Genomic DNA, 19,906 nt, shown 5'->3' on the forward strand with positions numbered 1-19,906 from the left:
AAGTCAGCCATGTATGTAATGGGCTACTGTCTTAGTTAGGGTTACCACTGCTGTGAAGAAACACCATGACCAAAGCAACTGCGGAGGAAAGGGCTTATTCAACTTACACTTCCACATCACTGTTCATCACTGAAGGAAGTCAGGACAGGAACTCAAACAGGGCAGGAACCTGGAGGCAGGAGCTAATTCAGAGGCCATGGAGGGGTGCTACTTACTCACTTGCTCCTCTTGGTTTGCTTAGCCTAATTTTTTATAGCACCCAGAACCACCAGCCCAGGGAAACAATGGCCTGGGCACTCCAACATCATTCACTGATTAAGAAAATGTCCTACAGCCTTGCCTATAGCCTGATCTTATGAAGGCATTTTCTTCTTCTTCCTCTTCCTCCTCCTCCTCCTCCTCTTCCTCCTCCTCTTCTTCTTCTTCTTCTTCTCCTTTTTTTTTGTGGGAGTAGAAATTTTAATATCATAAATCAGAGTGGGGCTGCCTTTCACTGCCAAGCCCCCACTGGGACTTCCTATCTCTGTATTGTCTGGAAGGCTACCTGCAGCCAGGGCTTCCCCCCACCCCACCCCTAGGAAGATCCAGCACCAGCCTGAGAAGGGATGCCACAGCAGCTAAGGAGAGGGAGGGGGAAGGAGAAAGAAGCAGGTGCAGGTGTATACAGATGTGTACTTATGTGTGAGAACATATATAAAGTGTCAGGTTTATAGACCCTGGCCTAGGGACAGTCTAGGATGGGAAAGGCAAGAACCATCCTTTTCCCCTGGCACCGTGGGCTCACTCTGTCCCGGGGACAGATAGAATGGACTAAGCAGGAAATATCCCTAAGTCTGAGCTTTCAGGACTTGAGCCCTTTGAGTCGGTGGAGTGACTGGTCCAGTCTGTGGGACACTTGGTCTGTCTCCTTGTGAAAGCCCTGGAAAGGTGGAAGGTAAGAAGTAGAAGGAGACAGGTCTCTGCTAGAAGAACTTGACTTCTCGGCCATCATTGACAGTGATAGTCTCAGCCTTGTGCTCCTGCAGTAGGGCCTTGTAGAGCTTCATCCTCTGTGTCTTCCCCACTGGTCAGTTCATACAGGATAAACACAGAGTGGTTCTGGCTGCTCCTGGAAACCCATTGATGAATGAGTTTCCCCATTCTTCTGGCCTCCGCCACATGATCAGGAAGCTAGACTTACTCTTATCCAACCACTCAAGGTTCCCTTTCTTCCTTAAGTTCCTCTAATACAATCTGGATTGACTCTACAGGACCTTCCCGCTGTAGCTGGACACTGTTGAAGAGCGGGCTCTCCCGGGCTTCTATCACCGTCGTGCTGGACTGTTTGTGCAAGCGGCAGAAGGACAGAACGAGAGAGCACCAAGCTGCTTCTGCCGAGTGTCCACGTTCGGCTGTAACATAAAGAAGGGCAGGAAGCGGTATTCCCACAGCCACTGGAAACTCATCACCATCATAGTGGCCCCTGAAGGCATTTTCTCAAGTGAGGTTCCCTCATCTCAGATGACTTCAATTGTGTCAAGTTAGTACAAAACTAGCCAGCACAAGTACCTCTTTTTCTTTTGGAGGCAGGTCCTGGAATATATACATCAGTCTAGCCTCAAACATATAATCCCTGGCCTCAGCTTCCTGATTGCTACCATTCCTGACTTAGGATACTTTTAAGTAGAAGCACAACAAAGTGTAGCCATCAGACTTGAATTCTGGCACTCTTAGTCTCAGAAGTGAATGACAGGACAGGAATGTCAAGAAAAATGAACAAAAGCATTTTATGTCAAAGAGAAAATTAAAACTTTTAAGTAAATATTAGAATGTCAGGAAACTGTCACACTCAAGTGTCACATGTGACTTTACATGTGACACTTGAGTGTGACAGTTTCCTAATTCCTACCTCTTCTAATGGCGCAGAATTGTCTGTTAACTCCTGTTCTAGGAAAGCAACCACCCTCTTTTGACCTCTGCAGGGTCAGGGCTGCCCAAGATGCACAAACATGCATGTGGGCAAAACAGCCATACACATAAATGGCACAATTAAAATACAAAAAGGTAAATAAGATGTGGCAAAGCATATGCAGCATGAAGAGTCTAGATTGCATATTCCCTGGCTCTGAAGTGATGTACTGGCTAGTTTTATGTCAATTAGACATAAAATAGACAAGCTAGAGCCATTTGGGAAGAGGGAATCTCAATTGAGAAAATGTTCCCACCAGACTGGCCTGTGGGCCAGCTTGTGGGACATTTTCTTGATCAATGACTAATGTGGGAGGGCTCAGATCAATGAGGGTGGTGCCACTCTTGGGCTGGTGGTCCTGGGTGCTTTTAAAAAGCACACTGAGCAAGACATGAGGAGAAAGTAAGTAACACTCGTCAGTGGCCTCTGTATCAACTCCTGCCTAGAGGTCCTGACCTTCCTAGACCATAGACCACAAGCAGTATGATGAAATACTCTTTCCACCATGCTTTTGGTCATGTATCTAGCACAGCAATGGAAACCATAGCACAGGCAGGTGATTCGGCTTTACTAGCAAGGCAATCTCTGAGATTCTGCTTATGTTTTATGAGGCTTTCCTGCCTGGTCTGATAGTGATGCCAGCCACTCTTCTTCCTGTGTGGACCTCAGAAACTGCTCTGCCTCGTCCTTTCAGTCAGCCAGGAGTCACTGGCCTCTTTCACAGATCTTTGGAGCTGTTGTCTCTCCACAGCCGCCTTCTCACTGGTACTGTGCCACAGATTCTGGCTACCCTGGCTTTCAAGAACTATGATACCTGTCTCAGCTCAGTGGTAGCAACAGGTTCCACATCCTACCACCTGAAAACTGCTACCAGATTATAGTGCTTTCCATCTTGTTTTCTCTCACAGTCCTGTGCTACCTGTTTGCCAATATCTAAGACAAACATTAACATATACTTCATCAGATCAATTTTTTTTTTTTTTTGTGGAGGGGGAGAAAAGTCAGTCAAGACCCTTACTCCATTTGTCTACAAGTAGAACTATGCACTTATTTTTACATTTTTGAGAGAGAGAAAAGTATATCTTTTATTTTTTGCTACATGGCTGACCTGCCAAGTAAGACTGGATTTGAGGCCCACTCTACAAGAGCGAACCCATGCCCATTACTATAAGCTGATGGCTGGAGAGGACACAGACCATGTAAGGAAGCTATTACTGCTGTTTTGCCAAATGAACATGCTATGACCACATGCTTTCTAAATAGTTATGTTCATGCTTGCTGCCAGTTTGGTGAGAAGCTACTCTCTGCAGTGGGTGGTAAGTACTATAGAAGCTCAGAATTCGTTCCAAGTATTGAGAGTGAGTGTTCAGTGAACAGCTGTACTGGAAAGCTGTCTTCTGAACCTTACACAGGGCTGTACTCTTGAACTACAACAGCTACAATTATGGGCACAAGACTGGCCCTGTCAACATTCTAATAGGGGACTCATGAGGCCCTGACCCCTGAGGATCTACTTGCAGTTATGGTTCTCATCAGTGGTATAAACAATGGTAAGGTGCCAGTGCCATGCTCCTGTAAATAACCCCTCACCCATACTGCTGTGAACAATCCAAATTAAACTCCCTGAGGCACGCGCACACACACAGACAAGAAGACAATGAGTAGGTCAGTCTGAGCAAATACATTATATACATGTACTCCACCAGGCACATACTGTAGCAACTATATCTACCGTATGTGGAGGGTGGTTTATTTGTCAACTTGACACAAGCTAGGGTCCTTTGGAAAGATGAAGCCTCAGTTGAGACAATGCCAAATCAGCCTGACCTGTAGGCAAGTCTGTGAGGCATTTTCTTGATTATGATTCATATGGGATGACCCAGTCCACTGTGGGCAGTGCCACCCAGGACAAGTACTGGGTTGTGTAATAAAACAGGCTAAGCAAGCCAGTCAGCAATGTTCCTTCATGGAATCTGTATCAGTTCCTGCCTCCAGGTTCCTGCCCCAACTTCCCTCCATGATAGATAGTACACTTTTCTCCCTGTGTTGCTTTTGGTCAGGGTGTTTATCACAACATAGAAAGCAAACTGGGGACTGTAGATGAAATTCTAAACAGTCTTACTAAATAAGAAACACAGAACCAAATATAGAGTTAAAAGCCCAAGAGATCAGAGCATTAGCAAAGAGCCAAGACCACCTTATCTTACCATTCACTGCTGTCCTTCCCCTGAGAAAGAAACTGTGGTGATACTGTGTAAGGCAATAAAGAAAACACAAACCAAGGGAATTCTGGAAATAGAAAATCTGGGTAAACAAATAAGAACTACAGATGCAAGCATAACCAAGAGAATACAAGAGATGGAAGAGAGAATCTCAGGTGTTGAAGATGCAATAGAGGAAATGGATTCATCGGCCAAAGAAAATTAAATCAAACAAATTCTTAACACAAAACATTCAGGAAATCTGGGACACTATGAAAAGGCCAAACCTAAAAATAATAGGGACAGAAGAAGGAGAAGAATTACAGCTCAAAGGCACAGAAAATATATTCAACAATATCACAGAAGAAAACTTTCCCAAGAAGGAAATGCCTATGAAGATACAAGAAGCTTACAGAACACCAAATAGACTGGACCCCCTCCCCCAAAAAAAGTCCCCTCACCACATAATCAAAACACTAAACATACAGAATAAAGAAAGAACATTAAGAGCTGCAAAGGAAAAGGCTAAGTAACATATAAGGCAGACCTATCAGAATTACACCCAACTTCTTAATGGAGACTCTGAAAGCCAGAAGTTCCTGGATAGACATGAAGAGACCACAGATGCCAGCCGAGACTATCTATACCCAGCAAAACTTTCAATCATCAGAGACAGAAAAAAAAAAAAAAAAAAAGACATTCCATGACAAAATCAGATTTAAATAATACCTATCCACAAATCTAGCCCTACAGAAACTACTAGAAAGAAAACTCCAACCCAAGGAAGTTAGCTGTACCAATGAAAACATAGGCAAAAGACAGTATCACACCAGCAAATCCCAAACGAAAGAAACACACACACACACACACACACACACACACACACACACACACACACTACCAACAACCACAAAACCAAAAATAACAGGAAATAATAATCACTGGTCATTAATATCTCTTAATACTAGTGGACTCAATTCACCTATAAAAAGACACAGACTAACAGAATGGATATACAAACAGGATCCATCCTTCTACTGCATACAAGGAACTTTAACTTCAAAGACAGACATTACATCAGAGTAAAGAGTTGGGAAAAGATGGTCCAATCAAATGGACCTAAGAAACAAGCTAATGTAGCTATCCTAAAATCTAACAAAATAAACTTCAAACTAAAATTAATCAAAAGAGATGGAGGACATTTCATATTCATTACAGGAAAAATCCACCAAGATGAAGTCTCAAGTCTGAATATTTATGCCCCAAATACAAGGGCAACCACATTTGTAAAAGAAACATACTAAAGCTTAAATTACACATCAAATCCAGACACTAATAGTGGGAGACTTCAACACCCCACTCCCACCAATGGACAAGTCTGCCAGACAGAAACTTAACAGAGAAATAAGATGTGACTCAAATGGACCTAAAAGAACATTTTACCCAAAATCGATCACAAAGCAAATCTCAACAGATACAAAAAAAAAAAAAAATTGGAATAAACTCCTGTATCTTATTGGATCACCATGGCTTAAAGGTAGAATTCAAAAACAACACAAATTACAGAAAGCCTACAAACTCGTGGAAACTGAACAATGCTCAACTGAATCACCACTGGGTCAAGAAAGAAATAAAGAAATTAAAGACTTCTTAGAATCCAACGAAATGAATGACAACATACCCAAACTTATGAAAGACTATGAAAGCAGTGCTAAGAGGAAAATTGATAACACTAAGTGACTACATAAAGAATTTAGAGAAGTCTCATACTAGCAACTTAACAGCATACCTGAAAACTCTAGAACAAAAAGAAGCAAAGTCATCCAGGAGGAGTAAATGATAGGAAATAAGCAATCTGAACGCTAAAATCAATAAAATAGAAAAACAAAGACAATACAAGAATCAATGAAACAAAGAGCTAGTTCTTTGAGAAAATCAATAGACAAACCCTTATCTAAACTAACCAAAAGAGAGAGAATATCCAAATTAACAAAATCAAAAATGAAAAGGGGGACATAACAACAGATACTGAGGAAATCCATAGAATCATTAGGTCATACTTCAAAAACCTGTATGCCACAAAATTGGAAAATCTAAAATAAATGGACAATTTTATGGATATGTACCACATATCAAAATTAAATCAAGACCAGATAAACAATTTAAATAGACCTATAACTCCTAAGGAAATAGAAGCAGTCATTAAAAGTCTCCCAACCAAAAAAAGCCCAGGGCCAGATGGTTTCAGCTTAGAATTCTACCAGAATTTCAAAGAAGGGCTAATGTCAATACTCCTCAAATTGTTACACATAATAGAAACAGAAGGAACATTGCCAAACACTTTTTATGAGGCTACAGTTACCCTGATACCAAAACCACACAAAGACACAACAAAGAAAGAATTACAGACCAATATCCTTCATGAGCATTGATGCAAACATACTCAATAAAATGCTGGTAAACAGAATCCAAGAACACATCAAAAAAAAAAAAAAAATCTACCATGTAGGCTTCATTCCAGAGATGCAGGGATGGTTCAACATACAAAAATCTGTCAATGTAATTCACCATATAAAAAAACTGAAAAAACACTAATAAAAGCAATATACAGCAAGCCGACGGCCAACATCAAACTAAATGGAAAGAAACTCAAAGCGATTCCACTAAAATCAGGAACAAGACAAGGCTGTCCACTCTCTCCATGGCTATTCAATATAGTACTTGAAGTTCTAGCTAGAGCAATAAGACAACATAAGGAGATCAAGGGGATACAAATTGGAAAGGAAGAAGTCAAACTTATGCTATTTGCAGATGATATATTAGTATACACAGTGACCCCAAAAATTCTAGCAGGGAACTCCTACAGCTGATGAACACCTTTAGTAATGTGGCAGGATACAAGTTTAACTCAAAAAAAAAATCAGTAGCCCTCTGAATACAAATGATAAGTGGGCTAAGAAAGAAATCAGAAACAACACCCTTTATTATAGCCACAAATTATATACAATATCTTGGGGTAATGCTGACCAAAAAGTGAAAAACCTAAATAACAAGAACTTTAAATTTTTGAAGAAAGAAATTGAAGAAAATATTAGAAAATAGAAAGATCTTCCATGCTCTTGAATAAGTAAGATTAACATATGGTACAAGTGGCAATCTTACCAAAAATAATCTACAGATGCAATGCATTCCCAATCAAAATCCCAACACAATTCTGCACAGACCTCAAAAGAACAATACTGAACTTCATATGGAAAAATAAAAAGCCCAGGATAGCTAAAACAACTCTGTACAATAAATGAACTTCTAGAGGCATCACTATCCTTGACTTCAAGCTCTACTATAGAGCTATAGTAATAAAAACAGCTTGGTATTGGCATAAAACAATACCAAGACACACTGATCAATGGAATCAAATTGAAGATCCTGACATAAATCCACACACCTATGAATACCTGATTTTTGACAAAGAAGCCAAAATTGTACAATGGAAAAAAGAAAGCATCTTCAACAAATGACACTGGCATAAGTGGATGTTGACATGTAGACTATATATATCACCATGCACAAAGTTCAAATCTAAGTACATCAAAAACCTCAACATAAGTCAGTTACACTGAACCTGAAAGAAGAGAAAGTGGGAAGTAGCCTTGAATGCATTGGCACAGGAAATTACTCTCTGAATTCCTGAATATTACACCAGTAGCACAGACACTGAGATCTACAATTAATAAATGGCACCTTCTGATACTAAAAAGCATCTGTAAGGAAAAGGATATGGTCAATAAGACAAAACAGCAGCCTATAGAATGGGAAAAGATCTTCACCAACCCCACATCTGACAGAAGGTTGACCTCCAAAATGTGTAAAGAACTCAAGAAACTAGACATCAAAATACCAAATAGTCCAATTAAAAAATGGGGTACCGATCTAAACAGAGAATTCTCAACAGAAGAATCTCAAATGGCCGAAATGCATTTAAAGAATTGCTCAACATCCTTATTCATTGTTGGTGGGAGTGAAAAATGGTATAGCCACTTTGGAAATCAGTATAACAGTTTCTCAGAAAATTGGGAATCAATCTATCTCAAGACCCAATGATATCAATCTTGGGCATATACCCACAAGGACACTTGCTCAACAATGTTCACAGCAACATTATTCATGATAGCCAGAACCTGGAAACAACCTAGATGTCCTTCAACCGAAGAATGGATGAAGAAAATGTGGTACATTTACACAACGGAGTATTTACTCAGTGATAAAAAACAATGACATCATGAAATTTGCAGGCAAATAGATGGAACTAGTAAAAAACATCTTGAGTGAGGTAACCCAGACCTAGAAAGACAAACACGGTATGTACTCCACTCGTAAGTGAATAGTAAATGTAAAGCAAAGGATAACCAGGCTACAATCCACAGCCCTAGAGAAACTAGGTAGCAAGGACCCCCGAGAGGGATTCATGGATGGCCCTGGAAAGGGAAAACAGTTGAGATCTCTTGGGTAAACTGACAGCAGGAGGCGGGGGTGGGGGTGGGGTGGGATGGGAGGGTGGGGTTTGAGGAGAGGAAGTGGGGGATTGGAACATGAGGGATTGGGAGGGTCAAGCTGGGGGATGACAGAGAGGAGAACAACAAAAGAGGTATCTTGATAGAGGAGGGCATTGTAGGGTTAGGGAGAAACCTGGTGCCAGGGAAACTCCCCAGAATCCACAAGGATGACCCCAGCTAAGATTCCTAGCAACTTGATTTACTTTGTTTACTCCCATTGGAGAAGACCTTACCCTTTCTGAGGAGTGGATGGGGGTGGGGGGTGGTAAGAAGGGAGGTAGGGGTAGGGAACTCGAGGAGAGAAGGGAGGGGAAACTGTGGTTGGTATGTAAAATAAATAAATATAAATATAAATAAATAAATGAATGAATGAATAGAAGGATGGAAGGAAGGAAGAGAACTTTTATCTGAGCACAATGAAACCATACCATAACTGGAACACTCACTCAACCAACATTCATTATATGCTGCTTGCTGGCCTTAACTAGTGTAGTGGCACACACACATACACACAGCACTAGGAAGGCTGAGACAGTTTGGACTACTAAGCAAGACCCAGACTCAATAAACAAAGAGAGACAGAGAAAGAGAGGGAGACTGAGAGAAAGAGGGAAAAGGAGAGAGAGGAGAAGTGTGGGGAGAATGAGAAGGAGAGTCAGCCAGAACCAGGAGGAATAAGGAACTTCAGTCCTCATTAAACTTGAGGCTGGAGAAGTAACTCTTCCAGGAATGCTAGTCTACTGCATGCAAGGCCTTGAATTCAATCCTCAGTGCTACAAAAATAAAACAAAACTAAAATTAAAAAATTAATAGAGGCAATTAGATTTCTGTGGGTTCAAAGCCAGCCAGCCAAGTCTACATAGCAAATTCCAGAACAGCCAGGGCTACACAGAGAGACCATGTCTCCAAATAAATAAATAAATAAATACCAATCAACTAAGTAAATAAGAAATAACAACTACCCAGTTAACGAAACAGTAAGGTGTGACCTGGCAAAGATACACAGGCAGACCACTTACATAAAAGGAAATGGCAATGTGTGAGAGAAAGCTAACAAGAGAAGGAAACTTATTTTTGACACAAATCTCTGAGCCACAAAAGTGTTATACCTCCTTACAGTAGAATTGTTATTGCAGGCCTGAGACTCTATGCAGTCCTGAATGTTCCTATGTTCGCCCCTTCTCACAGAATGGTTTCTGGGAATTAACTCATATTTGCCAAGTGCTTGGTGACAATGAGCTCAAAGCAGAATGTTAGTCACAGATATATAGATAGATAGATAGATAGATAGATAGATAGATAGATAGATAGATAGATAGATAGATAGATATAGATATGGTACCATATACAAAGGGGTACCTGAGCAGACACCCACTAAAGCCCCGTCTCTGAAACAACATTAACAAGATTATTTTGAACATTAATATCAAACATTTTTTAATTACCTAAAATATAAAACAGCAACTTAAATTCTTTACAATAAGGACATATTGCACAACTTACGATATTTACTGTGAATTTCATCTATTTCCTTCTCTGTTTGGTCCTTTGTAAAAACCATGACCTAGAATAATAATTTTTAAAAATCTTTAGAATTTCATCCAAAATGACAAAAATGGAAATCAAGTTTCAAAATTTCAAATGTGGTTGCTTAAAACAGGAAGACAATCTGCTTTCTGAGGAACCTGCACGTTTCCTCCAACTTTCGTAAACAGTACACAGTCTCACTTACCACTTCTCTCTCATTGGCAGATTTTAGCTTTTATTAACAAAAAAGGAAAAACAACTTTTCCCTCAAACGAAGTGGTATCCAAGAAGGAAATCTCACATGATTAAATACTATTTTCTTCTTTAACAATATTACAGTGAAATCTAAGAGGTTGTTTACATTGTGTATGTGGTATATGTGCAAGTATGTATGGATGTGCATGCTTGTATCCACATGAAGACACTTTGCCATATTTTCTTGAGACAGGGCCTCTCACTGAACCTGAGCTAGGCTGGCAAGCAGCAAGCCCTAGCAATCCTCCTGTCCCCACTCCCCACAGAACTGGAGTTACAGACATGCACAGCCATGCCTCACTTTGGACATGAGAGCTGGAGATTTGAACTCAAGTTTTCATGCTTATACAGCAAGTGATCCCACCTGCTAAGCTAAGTCATCCACAGCCCCAGTTGTTCATATAATTTGACAAAAAAAAGAAAAGTTATAATAAGTAGATTGACAGTAGTTGTAGATTTTAGGCCAAGGTGAGATTCATTTGTGGAGAGATTTAAAGTTTTGGTTCTTCCCATCAATAGAAATATCCCAATAAAATGCATCAAGTATCTGTATCCAACTTCAAATAGTTGAGGAAAAATATCAAAAATCAAAACACATACAAACCTGTGTCTAACAGTCAAACCAGGGAGGAAAATCGTGTCAGGTAATAAATCTTTGATGGTAGACGGTAGTACCATTTCTTTCACCTTTCTGCATATGTAAGGTTTCTCAAGTGAAATATTAAGGGGAAATATTTGGCAGAGGAAGAGAACCAGTACAAGGGATAGGGTGAATATGAGCAAAGCACAATGATATGAATGTATGAAAGCACCATAAAGACATCCACTGTTTTTGTGGTTACTAAAAACCTAATTAAAAATTAAAATATATTAAGAAAACAAAGACAAATTTTAAGCAAGTCTGAGTTTTTAGTTGTACATGTCATTTCCTCTTTCTGCTTTGAAACTTTCATGAATCTCTTCTCTAATTCTTGAAGTCTATTTTGTCAACTAAAGTGGGTTTCTGTATTAAGAATATTACATTATAAATACAAAACCCAGAATAGTAAAAACAATCCTGAGCTATAGAAGAAATACTGGATATATCACTATCACAGATTTCAAATTGTATTATAGAGCCACACTCATTTAAAAAACATGGTATTGACATAAGAAGACATCTTGATCAATAGAATAGAACTGAAGACCCAGACATAATTCCACACACCTATGAACAGCTAATCTTTGACAAAGAAACTAAAACTACACATTGGAGAAAAGACAGCATGGCCAACAAATGGTGCTGGTCAAACCAGACAGCTACATGGAGAAAAGTAAAAACAGACCCACAGCCGTTGCCCTGCACAAAACTTAACTCTAAATGGATCAAGAACCTTAATGTAAGACTAGATAGACTGAATCTTATAGAAGAAAGTAGAGAATAGGATTGAATTCATTGCACAGGAAGGGAATTTCTAAATAGCTCAACAACACAGGCAGTAAGACTAACGATTAACCAGTGGGACCTCAGAAAGCAGCTTCTGTACAGCAAAGACACCATCATTTGAGCAAAGTGTCAGCCTACAGAATAGGAAATATGATAGTGGGTTAGTATCTAGAATATATAAAGAACTAAAAAAAAATCTGAACAAAGGAAAACAACCAATTTAAAAATGGGGTACAGAATTAAACACTTTTCAAAAGATGAAACACAAATGGCTGAGAAACACTTTTAAAATGCTCATCATGTTTAGCCATCAAGGAAATTAAACTACTTTACATTGCATATCACTCCAGTCAAAATGACCAAAATCAGTAAAACAAATGACAATAAATGCCGGTGAGGATGTGGGAAAAGGGAACACTTATTCACTGCTGGTGGGAGTTCAAGATGGTATAGTCACTATGGATGTCAGTGTGGAGGGTCCTCAAATAGCTGAAAATCAATTTACCACAAAATCCATTTTGGGTATATATCTAAAAGATTCAACATCCTACTACAGAGATACTTGCTCATCCATGTTCATTGCTGCTCTAGTCAAATAGCTATAAATTGCAGATAGCCTACATGTCCATCAACTGATAAATGGATTATTCGGCTACTCAGATAAATGAAATAATAAATTTTTCAGGTAAATAGATGGTGTAAAAGCAATCATCATGAATGAGGTAACCTAGACCTAAAAAAAAAAAAAAAAAAAATCATGTGTTTTTATATAGGTGTTAGCTTTTAAGCTTTAGACATATGTATTTCAACCCAAATAACCTCAGAGGTTAGGTAGCTAGTAAGAGACCAGGGAGGGGTGTGATGTTCCAAGGAAAAGGAAATAGAATACAGTACTATAAAGAGATAAAGGGGAAATGAGGAGGACTAAATGGAATGGGAATGGAAGGGCAGAAGAAAGGAGGGATTATAAAGAGGGACACCTAACACTAAAGGCTGAAATGCCATATGGAAATCGACCACTATAGAAGCTTCCTAAAATATATACATATATGAAAGAAATTTAAATGGAGTCAATGCCCCAATTAGACATCTTATGTCACCAAGTAAAACCTCCAGTGATAGGAATGAGTTACAACTTGCTGAATCATTGGCCAAAGGTGTTCCATAGACACCTCCAAATACAAGTTATTACCAAAGCTATATTGGTTATTGGTTATTCTCTATAGTCTGATGATAAGGCCCTATTATTGATGTCATCAAACATGGAGAAATTGAGCTGGTGCCCAACGAGAAGCTTCACCCCTACTGACTATTGTTGATGGTATTAGAAAGTATTCTTGCATACTACCTGAGGAGAAAATTATTAATATCACCCAGCTACAAACTCTGCAACCTACAACACATATCTGCCTGCAAGGTATACTGGTACAATAGAGGCACAATGTTACAGGAATAACTACTTTTATTTTATTGGATTTAAGGCCCACTCCATGAGCTGGAACCCATACCTGACACTGTTAAAGTGGTCAAGAACCTGAGACTAGATAGCCATTGATCTAGAGGAAGCCCTATTATGGAACAAAGCAATAAAATGATTCCTGTGGTGATATTGTGCCCCCCAATATATTGTGCACTCTAATAAACTTATCTGCAGTCAGAGAACAGAACAGCCACTAGATAGACATAGAGGCCAGAAAATGGTGGCACACACACCTTCAATCCTATCACTTGGGAGGCAGAGATCCATCCAGATCTTTATGAGTTCAAGACCACATTGGAAACAGCCAAGCCTGGTGACACACACCTTTAATCCCAGGAAGTGATGGCAGGAAGCAGAAAGATATATAAGGCGTGAGGACCAGGAACTAGAGGCTTTTAAGATTTCAGGCTTTTAGCAGCAGTTCAGCTGAGATCCATTCGGATGAAGATTCAGAGGCTTCCAGTTTAAGTAAACAGGATTGGCTGAGAAGTTGGCAAGGTGAGGAAGCTATGGCTTGCTCTGCTTCTCTGATCTTTCAGAATTCACCCCAATACCTGGCTCTTAGGTTTTTTTATTAATAAGACTGTTTAGCAATTCGTCTACAGATTCCTAGTGACATACTGCTATATCCATATATCAGAGCACTATTCAATTATCAGAAAAGCTTCTTCTTGTAGTGGATGGTAATTAACAAACAGATTCACAACTGGACAATGTTCAGAGAGTGAGAGACTTTGGAACACTCAGCCCTAAATGGGATGTCTTTATAAAACCCCTCCCCTCAAAGTTCAAGGATCTATATGAAAGAGGAAGTGGAGACTATAAGAGCCAAAGGTGATGAACTCCAAGGAAACAGTGTCTTCCAGACACAACAGGACTGATATGCATATGAATTCAGAGACTGTGATAGTATGCACAAGACAAACCAGACAAAATTCCCAGCATTAAGAAGGGGAAGTGAACACAAAGCCCTAGCCCTAACCAAGAAGCTATTTATAATTGATACCTGCTGGCACAGGGAATATCAGTTTGCTCCAATGGTGTGTCACTGGGTATACTTCAGGGCAGGTCTCATGCCTAGCAGTTGGCCAATATAAAAAATAGAATCCATTTTTTTTGGTGTACTTTATTATTTTTTGTCTTATTCTATTTCTTTTGGTTTTTCTGATTTTTATTGTGTTTTTTGGATTTTTTTTTTGTGGTGATATTTTGTTTGTGCTCTAACAAATAAAGCTTGCCTGAATATTAGAGTGCAGAAGCTAGCCACTAGAGATCAGGCAGTGGTGGTGGCACATACCTTTAATGCCAGCATTTGGGAGGAGGAAACAGGAAGTGATATGGCTGGGTGAGGAGAGGAAATGATAAGGCAGGGTGGAGACAGGAGCTCAGCCCTTTCAGTCTGAGGATTCTTAGAGGTAAAAAGCCTTTCTAGTGGCTGGCTGCTCTACTCCTCTGATCTTTCAGCATTTACCCCAATATTTGACTCCAGGTTTTCATTGCTAAGACCAATTAGAATTTGTGCTACAATTTTTTATTGTATTTACTTATTTATTATTTTTGTTTATTTATTTTTTATTTCAATAATGGAGAAAGAGAACAAACATGAAGTTGAATGGGTTAAGAAATAGGGAGGAGTTGGAGGAGGAAAAAGAATGATTAAAATATATCCTATGAAAAAATATTTTTTAAATAAAAATTTTTTAAAAGGAGTATTAAATTAGCTGGGAGTGCTGGTACACACCTTTAATCCCAGTACTTGGGAAGCTGAGGCAGGTAGATAGAGCTCTGTGAGTTTGAGGTAACTTGATCTATACAGTGAGTTCCAGGACAGCCAAAGCTACAAAGTGAGAACCTATCTCAAAAAAAAAAAAAAAAAAATGTATTTATATATATGTATGTATATGAAGTAGAAATAAGAAAGATGTGAGGAAAAAGAGGAGGAGGAAGAGGAGGAGGAAGAAGAAAAAACTGGTGATTACTGGTGCTGAAGAGATAACTCTAAAGTTAGAAGCATTTGCCACCCTTTCAGAAGACCTACGTTTAGTTCCCAGCACTCTTATCAGGAAGCTCACAAATGCCTCTCACTCCAGTTCCAGGTGATCCAACACCCTTGTTTGGCCTCCACAGGCATACACACACACACACACACACACACACACACACACACACACACACATACATACACAGTATATATACACAAAGACACACACATGTAAATAAAAATACAATCTTTAAAAAAGTAACTTTCCAGATGGTAGGCAATTATGTTTCAGCTATATAATTGCCTATTTTCTTTAAAATCAGATTATTAAAAATTGGCCCATGATTCATAGAAACTAGGGAAAGGTAACTATAAAAGATACATTGCTACTGAATGTGAATCATAGTCCTACTGTCTCTCCTAAGAGCTACAAAAGTCATCAGGAATAGCAGAGTAAACCCAGAACTCATTCTTTTTTTTTTTTTTTTTAAAGTTTTTATTTTTATGTGTGTTAGTTTTTTTGCCTGCATGTATGTCTATGTGAATGTGTCAGATCCCCTGGAATTAGAGTTACAGACAGTTGTGAGCTGTCATGTGGGTGCTGGGAATTGAACCCAGGTCTTCTGGGAAAGCAGTCAATGCTCTTAACCACTGAGCTATCTCTCCAGCCCCAAACATTTTGCATTTTTTTGTTTGTCTGTTTTTTCGGAGCTGAGGATCGAACCCAGGGCCTTGCACTTGCTAGGCAAGCGCTCTACCACTGAGCTAAATCCCCAACCAGAACTCATTCTTAATGCTTATGAAAATTATGCATAGATGTTTATAAAGATCACAAATCTTAGAATATTCTTATTTTTCTTTTTTTTTTTTTTTTAATTTTGTTTTGGGGTTTTGTTTTTGTTTATCAAGATAGGATTTCTCTGTGTAATAGCTCGGGCTGTACTGGAACTTGGTTTATAGACCAAGATGGACTCGAACTCACAGAGATCCACCTGCCTCTGCCTCCCGAGTGCTGAGATTAAAGGTATGCACCATCACCTCCCAGCTCATTTTTCTTTAGTTGTTTCTCTTTTCCAATGTGTCCTAGTGACATACTCATTTTTCTAGCTTATAGCTCACATGCTGGTTCAGTGTTCAGCCCATGGCTGCTTGGCCCCAGACATCTGGGCAGAACTCCACAGTGACAGGATAAGTGGTGGAGGAGTGTCTTTACCTCACAGCAGACAGCAAACAGAGCCACAAGAGCTTTCTCTATATGACTCAAGCTTATAAGCAAAACTCTACTTGGGGCTGTACTTTATGCTGTAAGTTTGTTAAACACAAATGCTGTACGAAGACATGAGCTGTAAGGAAATCTTAATACTGTAAAAAGTACTGTGTTAGAGTATATTTTCTACTAAAAATAATTTACAAAGGCTGGCTTTTAATTTTAAAAGTTCAATTCAATTTTTTCTTCCTGCACTACTACACAGACACTGAAAGATTCAACATACATTTTCATTGAGTTTACTGGCTTCAAGGCGCATCCTGGTCTTCTCCATGTTTTCAACTTCTTGAACTATTTCAGCAGCTATTAAAAGAAGAAGAAGAAGAAAAAACCACTTAATCACACTGTTTGATCATTACTCTATGCCTATATGAGGTTTTAACAATAGAGAAAGATAGGTATAAACACATGCAGATTCCTGCCTTCTTTTTGCAAGTTTTCAAAAATAAGTCTGGTGGTTTGAAGGAGAATGGCCTCCACTGACTCACAAATTTGAATGCTAGGTCCCCACAGTTAGTAGAAATATTTGGAAAGGATTAGGAGGTATGGCCTTGTTGGAAGAGGTGTGTCACTAGGGCTGGGCTTTAAGGTTTCAAAAGCCCACTTAGGCCCAGTCCCACATACTCTCTCTCTCTGTCTGAAACTTGCACATCAGATATGAACTCTCAACTATGGCTCCAATGCCATGCCATGCCAGGCGCCTTCCATCATGCCCCGCCCCCCCTTCCATAATGGTCATGGACTCACCCTTTAAAACTATAAGCAAGCCCAGTCAGTTAAGTGCTTCCTTAAAGTTGCCTTGGTCTTGGTGTTTCGTTCATCACAACAATAGAATAGTAATTAAAATAGTAAGTCTAACAATATTTCAAAGTAATACATTAAAAGAAGAATGTGGAGTTTTAACATTCAACTCTTCTACATATCAAAATAACATCGTAAGAAATACCATGTTATTTTTGCCTTCTCTCTTGAATATATAAACAGCAATTCCAATGAAATATGAGAATTAATTTACTACTACGAGTTAAATTCTTAGAGGATAGCCACTCAAACTCCAATATATTAAATGTAGTGAAACTTGGCAAGGAAAGAAAAAGATCTGCAAATACCACAGGAAATCCCTTGCCTCCAAAACCACCCATAGCAAGGAGATCACATATTAAATGGCTTTCTTTAAACATAAATAGTGCAAATTTTCCAAATGCTGTCTTTTAGTATCAAAAGTCCATCTATTTAAGTGCATGAGGTACAGAATAAGAACTGACAATCATTTATACTCGTTTATATGTAAAAAGATACTAAGTCAAATCACTTCAAAATATCCTATGGATATTAAAAGGTAGACAAAAACTAGGATGGCTTGATAACTGGTTACGCTGTAGGGTAAACACATGGGGGAAATAAGAGTACTTCTCAGTCAGTTCCCACCTCATTCAATCTCCCTCTACACCCACCTCAACCTCCCATCTATATCAACTGCAAATAAACCTACTAAAGTTTATTTTTAAATTCAGAGCAATTGCTTCACTTAAACAAAAAATTTTCTTTTCCAAGCACTGATATGTATCTGCCTCCTTAATATTGTAAAGCTGGTAGAAGCAATGTAAACAATATCATCTGTGAGCAAGAACTGTTTATGTCCTTGGGAGCTTACTGAGTCCAGGTATCATAGGAAAGGAAAAGCAGTTACATTCTATCCCATGCATTAACACAAGTACCATTCAAGACATCTGGCACACTCTACAGTAGTAAGAAAATTATGTTGTTAGGGTGGGTACAACTTAAGGATTTAAACTACCTTCAGAGAGATTTCTAATTCTGTTTAGGGTGTAGAAAGCTAACAATGTCATTACCCTCACTATAATGACAAGGAGAAACTAGACCATCTACCCAACTATAATTTTGCTTGAATCCATCAAGTCAAACAGCAACTACATGTCCTAAAACCCAAAAACAGGTGGCAAAATTGGGAGCGATCAGGAGCATCAGGTGACAAAAACCAATGTCCAGGAGATAGTCTGCAAGGACCCACATCTGATTAAGATCACAAATACACTTTCTGATGGACTGCAAAAGGCCAAGGGCGGCTACCAAGAAAGCATAAAAACATAAAACAACAACAAAATCACAACTGAGAAGCTCAGACACAGGAACACCAATTGCAGGCTGTTTCTACAGAATGCCAGCACTCCCATTTTTCTGCTTCCTGGCACACTGAGATGGTAGGAGTCTTAGCTGTACACTCAGAATCATAAACTTTGCCATGCCTTCCCACTCATGTAGCACCTCAATCAATGAGTCAAAATAAATCTTCCCTTCTTGAAGTTGCTTCTTCTCGGGTATTTGGTCATACCGATAAGAAAAATAACCGATACCAAAAAAAAGTAGTACAGATCAAGCTGAGCTTGGTGGTAGACGCCTTTAATAATGCCAGCTCTTGGGAGGCAGAGGCAGGTGGATCTCTATCTCTAAGTTTAAGACCAGCCTGATCTACAGAGCGAGTTCCAGGACAGCTAGGGCTACACAGAGAAACCCTGTCTTGAAAAACAAAAACAAAAACAAAAAATGAGTACAGAAAATGGAGTCAACTGTGAAAAACCTAGCCATGTGATTCACAGGCCTTTGGAAGTAACATGAAGAAGGACTGTGGAAGGGTGTGAGGCTGCAGGCTAGAGTCCTCAAACACTCTAAGCACAGCCTGAAAGGCCACTGTGGTAGAAAAGAGGAAGACCAGAATGCTGAGATGTGGACAATGAAGATTGTACTCAGGAGACTTCAGAGGGTAAGATCTCTACAAAGAACTAGGACAAGAGTAGAGGCCATTTGTGTTATACTCTAGCGAAGAATCTGACTGCATTCCGCTCACGTCTTGACTATTTCAGTGAGGCAAAATTAAAAAGTAATGAACTAATTTGTTCGGTGGAGGAAGTCTTATAATAGTATAACATTCAAGCTATGGCATGGCTACTGCTCAATACACTTATCCTAATTCACAGAAAACAGTACAGTAAAATATAAAAAATGTACAATTTGAAAAGAAAAGGATTTTGAGCCTGGGTAAAGTAGTGGACAGAAATGTAGTGTAGCAAAAAAGAGCTTTAACCATGAAGGCACTGAAACTAGGGATAAACTTGTGGCTATTACCCAACTCATTTAGCTTACGAAGGCAGAGTGAATAAACAGTGGTCTGATGTATGGAGACAACCAGACTGGAAGGAAAGAGATTCTAGGACACTGACCATAATCTAGGAGGCATTTTCATTTAATG

The 19,906-nt window shown here is 39.2% G+C and overlaps 1 protein-coding gene and 1 pseudogene across 2 annotated transcripts in view; both read right to left on the reverse strand.

The window, feature by feature from the left end:
- The window catches only part of Rad18 (RAD18 E3 ubiquitin protein ligase), a 95,575-nt gene that overhangs the window by 50,513 nt on the left and 25,156 nt on the right, over nucleotides 1-19,906 (reverse strand). For both annotated transcript variants that reach the window (XM_036181565.1, XM_036181564.1), the window contains 2 exons: nucleotides 16,865-16,941; nucleotides 10,206-10,266 (listed from right to left, as the gene is read on the reverse strand). In XM_036181565.1, coding sequence (XP_036037458.1) covers nucleotides 10,206-10,266; nucleotides 16,865-16,941 — 138 coding nt within the window. The remainder of the gene's footprint in view (nucleotides 1-10,205; nucleotides 10,267-16,864; nucleotides 16,942-19,906) is intronic.
- On the reverse strand, nucleotides 963-1,451 carry LOC118579834 (annotated as a pseudogene).

Source organism: Onychomys torridus, chromosome 3, assembly GCF_903995425.1.
Source record: "Onychomys torridus chromosome 3, mOncTor1.1, whole genome shotgun sequence".
Classification (NCBI taxonomy): Eukaryota; Metazoa; Chordata; class Mammalia; order Rodentia; family Cricetidae; genus Onychomys; species Onychomys torridus.